General features: G+C 49.4%; 1 protein-coding gene across 1 annotated transcript; it reads left to right on the top strand.

Annotated features, from left to right (window-relative positions):
* Positions 1 to 9,007: 9,007 nt before the first annotated feature.
* Positions 9,008 to 14,068, top strand: LOC111835401 (zinc finger protein 750-like). The gene is made up of 3 exons (XM_023795667.2): positions 9,008 to 9,266; positions 11,402 to 12,859; positions 12,974 to 14,068. Exons 2-3 carry the CDS (start codon positions 11,526 to 11,528, stop codon positions 13,593 to 13,595), a joined length of 1,956 nt encoding a protein of 651 aa, XP_023651435.2. The 5' UTR covers positions 9,008 to 9,266; positions 11,402 to 11,525; the 3' UTR covers positions 13,596 to 14,068.
* Positions 14,069 to 15,315: the final 1,247 nt, after the last annotated feature.

Below are 15,315 nucleotides of genomic sequence, written 5' to 3'. Positions count from 1 at the left end.
GCTCTCAGAGTCCGAGGGAGCTCACAGAATCAGGGGGAGGCAGAAGAAGGCCACCGCAGAGTCAGGGGGAGGCACTGCAGAGTCAGCACTCCACAGCGAGCACCCCGCCGCCACACAGACGTCGCCACAGCGAGTGGAGGCAGGACCCGGCACGTCTGAGCTGAGTCTCCCAACTGCCAAGCGGTGATCGAAACTCGCAGCGGCAGAACCGAAACCTGGCAGCGCGGAGAGGCTGAGCGGCAGTTTCTCGGCACACTGGGGTGCTGGCAGCGGGGAGGCGGGGGCCGGGCTGCCACAGACAATGGAGCAGCAGGGGAACCAGTCAGGTCCTGCGACAGGCCCAAACAAGCCCCGGACGCCCGACGTGCGGCAGCAGCCATGGGCAGACAGGAAGTTGCAATGACACCACCTTTAGTCACACTGAGGTGCTCAGTGGGACCTGCAGCCACTTACAGCCGCGCGGTAAATGAGCAGCCTGCGGGTTCTGCCTTATTAATAACTGATTATTCACAGGGAATCAAAACTCCTTTTAAAGTGGGCTTTCTGCTCATAGCCAGTGGTGATGCTCATGTTCTGTACAGGTCACCAACCAATTTCACCAACACAGCAGTTCATACTGTCTAAATTGTCAATACATTTCTCAGGTCTCTTGCACTTTGTGCTTATATTGCACAGCACAATCACTTTGACCGTGTCACTTATGTATAGATTATGTACAGCTGAATATATTTAATATATTTGTAATTTTATATTGTTATCCTTTTATTATTCTCTTATTATACACAGCTGCTCGGAGTGACCAGGGTTACATTTCACTACAGGTTGTATGTGTACAACTGAGTATATGACGAATAAACCTATTGAATCTTGGAGGGGGCTCTATAAGCCAACCCCCTCCCCCCCCCCCATCCAGCATGCTGGCACTGTGCACATCCTAGTTAGCCTGGGGGCTATAGAGGGTCACAGAGACCGGACCCCATTCTCCCATGTCTAATCTGGATGAGGGGTTCCCATCCTTGTGTATAGCCCTACAGAATAAATAAGTGGGCAGTATACAGTGTATAACCCTACAGGATATATAAGTGGGCAGTATACAGTGTATAACCCTACAGGATATATAAGCCGGCAGTATACAGTGTATAACCCTACAGGATAAATAAGCCGGCAGTATACAGTGTATAACCCTACAGGATATATAAGCCGGCAGTATACAGTGTATAACCCTACAGGATATATAAGCCGGCAGTATACAGTGTATAACCCTATAGGATATATAAGCCGGCAGTATACAGTGTATAACCCTACAGGATATATAAGCCGGCAGTATACAGTATACAACCCTACAGGATATATAAGCGGGCAGTATACAGTCTATAACCCTACAGGATAAATAAGCCGGCAGTATACAGTGTATAACCCTACAGGATATATAAGCCGGCAGTATACAGTGTATAACCCTACAGGATATATAAGCCGGCAGTATACAGTATACAACCCTACAGGATATATAAGCGGGCAGTATACAGTCTATAACCCTACAGGATAAATAAGTGGGCAGTATACAGTGTATAACCCTACAGGATATATAAGCGGGCAGTATACAGTGTATAACCCTACAGGATATATAAGCGGGCAGTATACAGTCTATAACCCTACAGGATATATAAGCCGGCAGTATACAGTGTATAACCCTACAGGATATATAAGCGGGCAGTATACAGTCTATAACCCTACAGGATATATAAGTGGGCAGTATACAGTCTATAACCCTACAGGATAAATAAGTGGGCAGTATACAGTGTATAACCCTACAGGATATATAAGCGGGCAGTATACAGTGTATAACCCTACAGGATATATAAGTGGGCAGTATACAGTCTATAACCCTACAGGATAAATAAGTGGGCAGTATACAGTGTATAACCCTACAGGATATATAAGCGGGCAGTATACAGTCTATAACCCTACAGGATATATAAGCCGGCAGTATACAGTGTATAACCCTACAGGATATATAAGCGGGCAGTATACAGTGTATAACCCTACAGGATAAATAAGCCGGCAGTATACAGTGTATAACCCTACAGGATATATAAGCGGGCAGTATACAGTCTATAACCCTACAGGATAAATAAGTGGGCAGTATACAGTCTATAACCCTACAGGATATATAAGCGAGCAGTATACAGTGTATAACCCTACAGGATATATAAGCGGGCAGTATACAGTCTATAACCCTACAGGATATATAAGCGGGCAGTATACAGTCTATAACCCTACAGGATATATAAGCGGGCAGTATACAGTGTATAACCCTACAGGATATATAAGCCGGCAGTATACAGTGTATAACCCTACAGGATAAATAAGTGGGCAGTATACAGTCTATAACCGTATAGGATATACACTCACCTAAAGGATTATTAGGAACACCTATTCAATTTCTCATTAATGCAATTATCTAATCAACCAATCACATGGCAGTTGCTTCAATGCATTTAGGGGTGTGGTCCTGGTCAAGACAATCTCCTGAACTCCAAACTGAATGTCAGAATGGGAAAGAAAGGTGATTTAAGCAATTTTGAGTGTGGCATGGTTGTTGGTGCCAGACGGGGCGGTCTGAGTATTTCACAATCTGCTCAGTTACTGGGATTTTCACGCACAACCATTTCTAGGGTTTACAAAGAATGGTGTGCAAAGGGAAAAACATCCAGTATGCAGCAGTCCTGTGGGCGAAAATGCCTTGTTGATGCTAGAGGTCAGAGGAGAATGGGCCGACTGATTCAAGCTGATAGAAGAGCAACTTTGACTGAAATAACCACTCGTTACAACCGAGGTATGCAGCAAAGCATTTGTGAAGCCACAACACGCACAAGGCGGATGGGCTACAACAACAGAAGACCCCACCGGGTACCACTCATCTCTACTACAAATAGGAAAAAGAGACTACAATTTGCACGAGCTCACCAAAATTGGACAGTTGAAGACTGGAAAAATGTTGCCTGGTCTGATGAGTCTCGATTTCTGTTGAGACATTCAAATGGTAGAGTCAGAATTTGGCGTAAACAGAATGAGAACATGGATCCATTATGCCTTGTTACCACTGTGCAGGCTGGTGGTGGTGGTGTAATGGTGTGGGGGATGTTTTCTTGGCACACTTTAGGCCCCAATTGGGCATCGTTTAAATGCCACGGCCTACCTGAGCATTGTTTCTGACCATGTCCGTCCCTTTATGACCACCATGTACCCATCCTCTGATGGCTACTTCCAGCAGGATAATGCACCATGTCACAAAGCTGGAATCATTTCAAATTGGTTTCTTGAACATGACAATGAGTTCACTGTACTAAAATGGCCCCCACAGTCACCAGATCTCAACCCAATAGAGCATCTTTGGGATGTGGTGGAACGGGAGCTTCGTGCCCTGGATGTGCATCCCACAAATCTCCATCAACTGCAAGATGCTATCCTATCAATATGGGCCAACATTTCTAAAGAATGCTTTCAGCACCTTGTTGAATCAATGCCACGTAGAATTAAGGCAGTTCTGAAGGCGAAAGGGGGTCAAACACCGTATTAGTATGGTGTTCCTAATAATCCTTTAGGTGAGTGTTTATTGCCCATTGATGTGACAGGTGAAAACTTCGATCGTGTTGCGGAACCTGAAAATATTAACCTACTTCAAAAAAAAAAAAAAATCACTTCAGTTTTGTGGTGAAGTGCAGACACATCTAAAGGATGATCCAATCTTCTGTGGCAATTAAAGGGCAGTCATATGTTTCCATGTTATATGATGCTTGAAGAATCTGAAGTGAACTCCTAAAAAGGTTCTTCTGGCATATTCTGGACTGGGGCATTTCCCCTATATATGGTTCCCCGTGACGGGCACCAGTGGTCGCCATAGCCTGTACCCAGCTTCAGAGCACGCCTGCCAGACAGTCTGAATATAAGCACTGCTGTTGCACTTCACACCACCATGGCACATTTCATACAGTCATCATGCCTCACAGTGCCATCGTCTCTCAAATTGCCGTCATGCCTCACACCACCGTGGCATCTTACACTGCTGTCGCGCTTCACACCACCGTGGCATCTTACAATGCTGTCGCGCTTCACACCACCGTGGCATCTTACACTGCTGTCGCGCCTCACACCACCGTGGCATCTTACACTGCTGTCGCGCTTCACACCACCGTGGCATCTTACAATGCTGTCGCGCTTCACACCACCGTGGCATCTTACACTGCTGTCGCGCTTCACACCACCGTGGCATCTTACACTGCTGTCGCGCCTCACACCACAGTGGCATCTTACACTGCTGTCGCGCCTCACACCACAGTGGCATCTTACACTGCTGTAGCGCTTCACACCACAGTGGCATCTTACACTGCTGTCGCGCTTCACACCACAGTGGCATCTTACACTGCTGTCGCGCTTCACACCACAGTGGCATCTTACACTGCTGTCGCGCTTCACACCACCGTGGCATCTTACACTGCTGTCGCGCTTCACACCACCGTGGCATCTTACACTGCTGTCGCGCTTCACACCACCGTGGCATCTTACACTGCTGTCGCGCTTCACACCACAGTGGCATCTTACACTGCTGTCGCGCTTCACACCACCGTGGCATCTTACACTGCTGTCGCGCTTCACACCACCGTGGCATCTTACACTGCTGTCGCGCTTCACACCACCGTGGCATCTTACACTGCTGTCGCGCTTCACACCACAGTGGCATCTTACACTGCTGTCGCGCTTCACACCACAGTGGCATCTTACACTGCTGTCGCGCTTCACACCACCGTGGCATCTAACACTGCTGTCGCGCTTCACACCACCGTGGCATCTTACACTGCTGTCGCGCTTCACACCACCGTGGCATCTTACACTGCTGTCGCGCTTCACACCACCGTGGCATCTAACACTGCTGTCGCGCTTCACACCACCGTGGCATCTTACACTGCTGTCGCGCTTCACACCACCGTGGCATCTAACACTGCTGTCGCGCTTCACACCACCGTGGCATCTTACACTGCTGTCGCGCTTCACACCACCGTGGCATCTTACACTGCTGTCGCGCTTCACGCCACAGTGGCATCTTACACTGCTGTCGCGCTTCACACCACCGTGGCATCTTACACTGCTGTCGCGCTTCACGCCACAGTGGCATCTTACACTGCTGTCGCACTTCACACCACTGTTGTATCTCACACCACTGTCACGCTTCAAACCATCATTTCGTCTCATACCGCTGTCGTGTGTAACACCGCTGTTGCATCTCACACTGCCGTCATGTCTCATACTGTCATCATGCTTCACGCCACTATCGCGTCTCACACTGCTGTCATGCTTCACACCACCATCGCATCTCACACTGCTGTCATGCTTCACACCAGTGCTCCATCTCATACTGCAGGTGTGTCCATGTCATGTGTTACGCTGTAGGTGTGTCTAATACTGCTGTCACATGTCACACCGCCATCATGTCTCACACTGCCGTCACGCTTTACACCACCGTCACATGTCCAATGGTGGAATGTAACGAAGTATTTGTACTTCGTTACTGTACTTAAGTACATTTTTACGTATCTGTACTTTACTTAAGTAAAAATAATAATGCATACTTTTTATTTTACTCCATTACATTTTGCGGCAATTATCTGTACTTTCTACTCCACTACATTTCTACAATTTATGCCGTTAGTCGTTACATTTTCTGAACACAATTTCCTCAAAATCTTGCATGAAAAAATAGTTAGCCAATTGCGTTCTGGTGTTGTCTGCCATTTCCTACCAATCAGGTGGCTTCATTAGCTCCAATGATGGCAGAGCGCGCGTCAGTTAGCAGCACGAGCTGGTAGACTGGCTTGATTTCAAGAAGACGAGACATTCAACATGGACCCAGAGCCAATACACATATACTGTTTAGTTGCTTGTAATTATTACGAGCAATGACATCGGTAGAGGCGTAAGTCAGTACATCTACTATTCTTTTACAAAATAGCACACCCCAAACGTTGAGACAAACCATTGTGTGAGTACTTTTACTTAAAAAAATACTTTAAAGTAAACTTAAAAGTAAGTACTTAGTACTTTCACTTAAGTAAGATTGTTGATGTAGCACTTCTACTTTTACTTGAGTACATATTTTGCAGGATATTTGTACTTTTACTTAAGTACTAAGCTTCAGTACTTCCTCCACCACTGCACATGTCACACTGCTGTCATGCTTTACACCAGTGTCGCATCTCACACTGCCGTCACGCTTTACACCACCGTCACATGTCACACTGCTGTCACGCTTTACACCAGCATCGCATCTCACACTGCCGTCACGCTTTACACCAGCATCGCATCTCACACTGCCGTCACGCTTTACACCACCGTCACATGTCACACTGCCGTCACGCTTTACACCAGCGTCGCATCTCACACTGCCGTCACGCTTTACACCACCGTCACATGTCACACTGCCGTCACGATTTACACCAGCGTCGCATCTCACACTGCCATCACGCTTTACACCAGCATCGCATCTCACACTGCCGTCACGCTTTACACCACCGTCACATGTCACACTGCCGTCACGCTTTACACCAGCATCGCATCTCACACTGCCATCACGCTTTACACCACCGTCACATGTCACACTGCCGTCACGCTTTACACCAGCGTCGCATCTCACACTGCCGTCACGCTTTACACTACCGTCACATGTCACACTGCCGTCACGCTTTACACCAGCGTCGCATCTCACACTGCCATCACGCTTTACACCAGCATCGCATCTCACACTGCCGTCACGCTTTACACCACCGTCACATGTCACACTGCCGTCATGCTTTACACCAGCATCGCATCTCACACTGCCGTCACGCTTTACACCACCGTCACATGTCACACTGCCGTCATGCTTTACACCAGCGTCACGCCTCATACTGCTGCCACATGTCACACGGCATTACGCTTCGCACCACTATCACACCATTGTCATATTTCACAATGCCATCAGATGTCACACTGCCATCTCGTCTCTCCCCACTGTTACTCGTCACACCTCCATCTGATGGCGTCTCACACTGCTGATGCATCTCACACTGCCATCCAGCTGCAGCCACGTTTGCGACCAGCCCCGAGGCCCACTGTCCAGCCCACACCTGCGGCGGCGGCAATCGCGACCGTGTGGCAGGTGCAGAGCGTTCCTGGCTCGGGTGAGAGCTGCGTCGTTATTATACCTGCAGGGTGTCCAAACAATACTGTTTCTGTGCCCATAGGCTAAAGTGCTTTACTGAAAACAGAGTTGCTCAATACTCAGCCGTGGTGCCAAATTTCAAAATGCTTCCAATCGCAGTACATATGACCATATATCTGTATTTTAATGCTGTCGAATAGTGCACTCGCCAAGGGAGAAGAGTTTACTGTCCTGCAGGACCTCTCTGGTGGGTAGATAACCCAAAGAAAGCCGTGATTGTGACTTGTACACTTGTTTTTGTTCTACAGGAGAGTGAAGGGCTGCCCTTTGTCACCTCACAGCTGACAGCCCAGCTCACAGAAGTGTCTCCCTTTGCACTGAATGTACTTTACAGGCAAAAGTCTAAATGTGCATCTGGAAGCCCTTATTGAGCAGCAGCTTCACTTCGTCATGAGGATGTCAGACGGCTGAAGGCGGATGCTAACGTAGGATGGCTGCTGGTTTGGCTGGCTTAGCCTGTTTCGGGCCCCATCATGCCTGCCCGCCCGCGGCCCCTGTGCACACATGCACACACGCACACACTCACACACACACACACAAACACACACACACAGACAGGTTTGTAATTATGTCTTTGTGGGGACGCTCCATTCATTCCTACGGGGACAACTTTGATTGCATTCACAGAACTTTGTGGGGACCTGAAAAATGGTCCCCACAACGTCGAAATAACAGGCTTTTATTACATTGTGGGGGACATTTTGTCCCCACAATGTAATATTAACATATTCCACACACACACACACACACACACAGTCCATGTATTCATATCTTTGTGGGGATTGTTCATTCATTTCTATGGGAAAAACCCTAATCCCAACAATGGCAACTTTAACCCCAACCCAGCCCTAACCTTAACCATAAGTAACCAAGCAAAATACAAGACTTTTAGCATTTTTATTTTCTTGATTGCAGTGACAGATTTTTATAAAATTCAGTTTCCCCTTGTGTGGAGCAATAAAAGCTCCCTATTAGGTCAAAATAATAAGTTTATAATCACATTGTGGTGACCAAATGTCACTTACATATGACCACATACACAAACACACACACACACACTATATGTGTGAACAGGCACCTTACAGTGACTTGTATGTGCAAACATACACCTTACACACCCACAGACTGCTCATGCACACCCGCAAACACCTTACACAGACAAACGTCTTACGTACATACCTGCTCACCTTATACATGCACACACAGAGGAATGGACAGCACACACATACATACACACAGACCATCTAGCAGCTTACACACACTTACAAAAGCTAGCAGACAATAACACACACACAAGTGTGTGAACAGACAGACACTCAATATACAAAGACATACACAGCATTCATGCAGACTCACACAGACAGGCACAGCATATGTGTGATAACGTAATGTCAAAAGGTGGATACTTCAGGTCCAGAAAGTACAAGTCCAAACCAAGATTTTGTTTCAATCAACTAGTTGAGTGTAAAAAGTCACAGTCACAGAGTACTCAGCTATTTGGTTGAAACAAAATCTAGGTCAGGATTATTACTTTCTGGACCTGAACCTCTGGTACTGGCGCAGCAAAGCGCACTGAGACACACACGCACATATGGAGAGAGCTGCGCATGGCTCCAGGACGACTTCACGTCAGCTGTGTGCCCACAGCCCCAGGGCCCCCCTGCATAGGTGGGAGCCCCACCCCCTAGGAGCCTGCTCTTCAGGGAAAGCAGGAGGGAGGAGGAAAGAGACTCTGTGTGTGTGTGTGTGTGTGTGAGAGAGAGAGAGAGAGAGAGAGAGAGAGAGAGGGCTGGACAGGTTGGGAAGGACAGGGCAGGAAGATCAGCACCTCCATGTGCAGGACAGTGTGAACAGTGACTCCACAGTGGAAGGACAGGTATCAGTGAACAGTAAAGCCAGTGACGGAAAACCGGACAGCTAAGAAGAGCAATTTGTTAGAGGCGGCAGGTCCAGCAAGTGGACAAGCAGCACTGAGATCTTCCTGACGCTTCTCCCACTCCGTGCTCCAAAGGTAAGGCTCATCTGTGTCCTCCTTCTGTCGTGCGATGATGTCCCCGCTGATGGCGGCAAGTAGGGCTTCCCAGGGGAACAGCCCCAGGCCTGTAACATCGATCCAAATCACAGGAGTGCTGGCTCCTCTGCAGAGATCTGGAGCTCCGTTATTATATATACTGTGGGGATGGTCTGTGATTCGTAAATACACCATGTGGGTCCCTTAAGCACCGCAAGCCGTAGGGAGCAGGCAGGCACCACACGGCCACCAGTGTGGCATTTGCAACAGGTGGGCAAGTTACCTCGGCAGCATGACGCTGCACACCTGTCACCACTGATACTCGGAGAGGCCCCCGCACTGGCTTTGCCGACGTGCCGATACACACCCGTCACCGCCAGTACCCGGAGAGGCACCCGCACTGGCTTTGCCGACGTGCCGATACACAGCCGTCACCTCCGATACCCGGAGAGGCACCCGCACTGGCTTTGCCGACGCGCCGATACACAGCCGTCACCTCCGATACCCGGAGAGGCCCCCGCACTGGCTTTGCCGACACGCCGATACACAGCCGTCACCACCGATACCCGGAGAAGCACCTGCCTGGGCTTAGTTATCAATATAAACAGAACATGTAATACATAACTGAGATATTACATAAAATAGTGTATCATATAAATTATGCATTTTTATAGCTAAAGTATGTATGTATATTTAAATTATATAAATATGAAATAATTAGGGCTCTCTGGTGAGACAAACACAGGTTTTCACAGATTTTCTATCCGACTTAAGAAAGGGTGTGGCCAACAGCTCTTCCAACAGAAAGCCCAGTGGTAATAGCTGGCGGTGCCCCGGTCAGGCACCACCTGAAGCACAGCCAGAGAACCCGGCGTCTCAGGGCGGAGCCGCAGCCCGGGGTCCGGCTCGGCCAGCTGCTCACTCTCAGAACTCTCAGAACTCTTAGCGATCTTTTCATTTTTTTTTGTACAAGATTAATGAGAGCAATATGATATCTTAATAAACATAAATATCAGTGCCCCGTGTTTGTTACAGGTCTCGCCCGGTGACTGCGTGAGACAGGCGTCGATGGCTGTTGCTTTGCTAACGCTGTTCCGTTGCTGTGGAACTCAAGGCATGGTGCCCGCAGCTAGATATTTCGGCTTTAGGGACACTTCCTAGAATGCTGCTGGACCAGCTTATGGCTGCTTGTGGGTCAGTGAGGGCAGACACCATGAGAACAAAAGCACATCTGGACAAATTTAAAAATTAAATTATTTTGTTATAATGTATAATATATAATCTATAACCATGTAAATTGTTATTAAAATTAAACGTACACCCAAACTGCTGTATCTCGCTTATGTTTAAATTAATAGCAGATTTTCACTGCTTTAACAAAACCTCATCACTCATATTATTACGTATGACAAAAAATATTTTATTAGTAATTTCAACTGCATTCCTATGTGACACTCTCTAAAAAGTGTGGGGACAGGGTGATTTTGGCTGATGACAGAACAGAGGTGCTCATAGTGCTGTCCCCAAGCAGAACCACCAAACATGGGGCCCATCCTGCGGGGGAATGGCTAGCAGCCTCAGCGGTACTGGCCCGGTGACAGTAGGTGTGACTGCAGGGTTTAGCAACTGGTTCCGTCAGTTGTGTACACTCTGATAATGAGGCTTGGAGCCATAGAACCGCAGAGGTAGAGCCAAGGGTACTTGGTGAGGTCTGGGAACCGAGTGTGTGTGTGTGGGGGGGGTCTTTGGAGAAGGATGATGCCATCAGGCGCGTCAGGCCTGAGAAGTAAGGCTCCCGCAGGTGTATCCGTGGGAACGGAGAGGTAGCGGGCTCTCACAGTGCCTCAGTGAGCGCCTGAGTGAGGGAGAGGGAAACGTGTCCCTGCAGGCCTCGCTCACCTGTGGTCCTGCCAGCAGACTCACACAGGCTCACCGTGCATATTAGCGGATGGGCAAGTGGGTCCCGGTACACAAATTCAAAGCAGGTATCAAGGACCTATGAAGGTCTATTCTTAGCTGAATTTAGTTCTCTCTCTGAGCGATGGGAGTTGCGAATAAGGTTCACTTTGTCATGTGAGAGAATAATTACCTGGGAAAGCTGCACACCTAACCAGAACCTTCTTCTTTTGATCCAGGTCTTGAACCAAAGGAATGTCTCAAGCTTCAGTAGTACTGCTGGCACACGGTAACTGAACCAGAATCATCCCCAGTGTGCCCTTAAAGCAGAGTTGACATATCTAAAGCTTCCCAAGTGCCTCCATGCCGGCAACACCGCCCCCGCTTCCCATCATGAGTACTGCTAAGGAACGCAAACCCAAGAAGCCCCACTATATCCCCCGCCCCCCAGGCAAGCCATTCAAGTACCACTGCTTTCAGTGTCCCTTCACCTGCAACGAGAAGTCCCACCTCTTCAACCACATGAAGTATGACCTATGCAAGAACTCCATTTCCCTGGTGACCAAACAGGCTAAGACCCCAGCTGACCCCACTTCCATCGAACCTGCGGATCCAGCCACACCAGCAGTTCCATCGCTGACGGCACCAGTAGCTGTCATGTCCCCTTTGGGGCGGACCCAGAGCCCTCCGATGGACACCTTGCCAGAAAAGCGGGGTACTGCAGAGGAGCGAGAGACAAACCCTAAGGGGTGCGATGCTCCGAATGCCTCAGAAATATTGTTGGGTTCACCAGACAAAGACGCTGAGAAACAGCGGACAGAGACCACGGCACGACCCTCAGCCTTCTCACCTGTCCATCGCGACAGCGATAAGGACACACCAGCAACTGTACACAAGCCAGAGGCCTTCACCCCACCTGCCCCCCCATTCTACCACCCCCCCTCCCCATGGAGTCGTCCAGCCGCTTTCATCCCGCTCCCACCCTTTGAACACAAACAGGGCAGCGTCGCAGGATCCAGTTACCCTGCTCCCATTCTTTCGGAGTGCCCAGCTTATGTGTTCCCCGACACCCCGCTGCTCCCAGTTTATTCACCATACCTGCTTTCAGGTGGTCTGCATGAGCAGGACCGTGAACCCCCCATACGACCCTACGTCCTAGACCCCCAGAGGCCCCTGTTGACTCGTTCGCTGTTCCCAGCCCCTGCTCTCCTCCCCATGCCAGAACACCACTACCGGTATATTCAGTCTCTCCATCAGACAGCCCCACTTCACTATGGGATGTACCGGGCTCCCGAGCAACACCACCCCTCGATAACAGGGCCAGAGCACTTGCGCACAGAAATGTATGTCAGGCCAATGGCAACTGGGGAGTATGGCATTTTCCCACATCGCCACCTCCAGGTTGATGGGAGGAGCACAAGGCTGGCTGGCCATGACCAGGGTGAGGGAAAAGTGTTGAGAATGAGCCCCAAGGCTGGCTGTGCTGCCTCTGGATCCCCAGATAGGCCAACCACCACCGATTTCTCCCAGAAGGACTCCGGCAATGGCCATTCTCACCCAGTGGGCAGAAATATGGCTTCACTCCACCAGTCGGATGAAGGTGTCCATACCACACAGGCAGTGAAGAGTGAGTCAGCCAGCCCAGCAAGATTCTCACCTGAGTCACAGCAGGAGGGCTTGACGCCTATGGATGAAAGGTAAGACACCGTGTCAGTTTTCAAGCACTGTCCATGTTGCATAATCACTCTGACTTAAATGTTTGCATTTCAAATGATTGTAGATTAATGGCTGCCCACCTTCTCTTACTCCAGGTTAGTAGAGTATAAAACAGAGACTCAAGTCTTTGTAACTAAAGAGAAGTCAGGAGATGAGCAAGAAGAGAAGGAAACAGAGGAAAATGAGGAGATAGAGAACATTGTTCCTCTGAACCTCTCCAAGAAGCAGGCAGTAGACATTTGCAGCAGCAGCAGCGGCGGCAGTAGCAGTCCAATGCCACTGGAGGCACAGCAGGACATGCCCCTGAATCTGTCCCTCAGGGTCACCATGGGGCCTCTGTCCTGTGGATCAGGAGGGAAGGTGCCACCGGTGAGGCAGCGATCCCCCCGTGACGACACCTTGCCGAGCCCGGATGCGTGTGAGGAGCAGAAGCAATCAGCAGCCTTCGCCCTCTGCCAGCTGGCTGGCTCCATCCACTGCGACGTGAATCCAGAGCGCTCGCCACGTTCCCTCAGCTGGGATGCCGGAGACTCCCATGCCATGCCAGAGGCCAAGCCCGAGGCTGCAGAGACACCAGCCACTTCCAGCAAGGCTCAGAAGAGGTCCGGCTGCAAGGTGCCCAACAAAGCGAGTCAGCAGCCGGCAAAGAGGGTGAAGCCTGCCAGCTGCAGCGGCAGCAACAGCCGGGCCCTGAGGAGGAGGCCACGGTGCTCCTGAAGCAGCACCAGCACAACCATCAAAGGGCAGAGCTGAGAGTCTGTCAGTAAGCTGTGCTGGGTACATAACCCTCCAGCAGAGACTGGGCCGCTCTTAGACCAGGGTGGTGTCGAAACGGACCTCTTCCACTTTGCCGTTAACAGCTAAGTGACGGCCTTATACTTCTTACAGGACTTTTAAAGCATTACGAGGCCAATGAGAGAGACACCACAGCATGGAATGGCAACAATGAGAGACAAACATTTTCTCACAAATTCCTATTTGTTTTTGTGAACTGTGAATATGTCAGTGTAAATTCCACAAGGATTTTCCATACCATGAACAAAAATATCTGATCACATATGCAGATTGTATTTCCTTTCAAACTCTGCTGTTGTGAAATGTATGATCCCTGCAGCATATTTATTTAAACAGCACTAGGTGATGGTGAAGCTTCCAAAATGACCAGCTTGAATAAAGTATCTAAATGTAAATGGCTTCTTCTCTGTCCTCTTTCAACATCACACACACTAAGGCAAAGATAAACTAAAGAAGTGCTTCTGAACAAGTGATTTTAGTATCTTATACTACTCATTGCCACATGAAACACACCATTAGCCAAACACTTTATCATTCATTCATTACTCATGAATCAGCATGACAGTTAGTGGCCTGACAGGGTTTAATGCCGCCAAGCAAAGCTCTTTTTGTGAGAAGATCTGTCCAGCACAGTGCACTCAGGTGTCCAGCACAGTGCACTCTGGTAGTGGCCCTGTGAGAAGATCTGTCCAGCACAGTGCACTCAGGTGTCCAGCACAGTGCACTCTGGTAGTGGCCCTGTGAGAAGATCTGTCCAGCACAGTGCACTCAGGTGTCCAGCACAGTGCACTCAGGTAGTGTCCCTGTGAGAAGATCTGTCCAGCACAGTGTACTCAGGTGTCTAGCACAGTGCACTCAGGTAGTGTCCCTGTGAGAAGATCTGTCCAGCACAGTGTACTCAGGTGTCTAGCACAGTGCACTCAGGTAGTGTCCCTGTGAGAAGATCTGTCCAGCACAGTGCACTCAGGTGTCCAGCACAGTGCACTCTGGTAGTGGCCCTGTGAGAAGATCTGTCCAGCACAGTGCACTCAGGTGTCCAGCACAGTGCACTCTGGTAGTGGCCCTGTGAGAAGATCTGTCCAGCACAGTGCACTCAGGTGTCCAGCACAGTGCACTCAGGTAGTGTCCCTGTGAGAAGATCTGTCCAGCACAGTGTACTCAGGTGTCTAGCACAGTGCACTCAGGTAGTGTCCCTGTGAGAAGATCTGTCCAGCACAGTGCACTCAGGTGTCCAGCACAGTGCACTCTGGTAGTGGCCCTGTGAGAAGATCTGTCCAGCACAGTGCACTCAGGTGTCCAGCACAGTGCACTCTGGTAGTGGCCCTGTGAGAAGATCTGTCCAGCACAGTGCACTCAGGTGTCTAGCACAGTGCACTCTGGTAGTGGCCTTGTGAGAAGATCTGTCCAGCACAGTGCAGTCAGGTGTCCAGCACAGTGCACTCTGGTAGTGGCCCTGTGAGAAGATCTGTCCAGCACAGTGCACTCAGGTGTCCAGCACAGTGCACTCAGGTAGTGTCCCTCATGCTGTGCTGAGCAGTATTCTTAGGATATTCACCATTCTTTGTTGTTCTCCATAAGCATCTCTGTCATGTGTTCTGGACTAGCCATCCATGCAGGCTTGCCCCCCCCCCCCCCAAACACA

The sequence above is a fragment of the Paramormyrops kingsleyae genome, chromosome 5, assembly GCF_048594095.1.
Source record: "Paramormyrops kingsleyae isolate MSU_618 chromosome 5, PKINGS_0.4, whole genome shotgun sequence".
NCBI classification, from domain to species: domain Eukaryota; kingdom Metazoa; phylum Chordata; class Actinopteri; order Osteoglossiformes; family Mormyridae; genus Paramormyrops; species Paramormyrops kingsleyae.
Note: the sequence above shows the minus strand (reverse complement) of the source record. Positions and strands in the feature narration are given on the sequence as shown.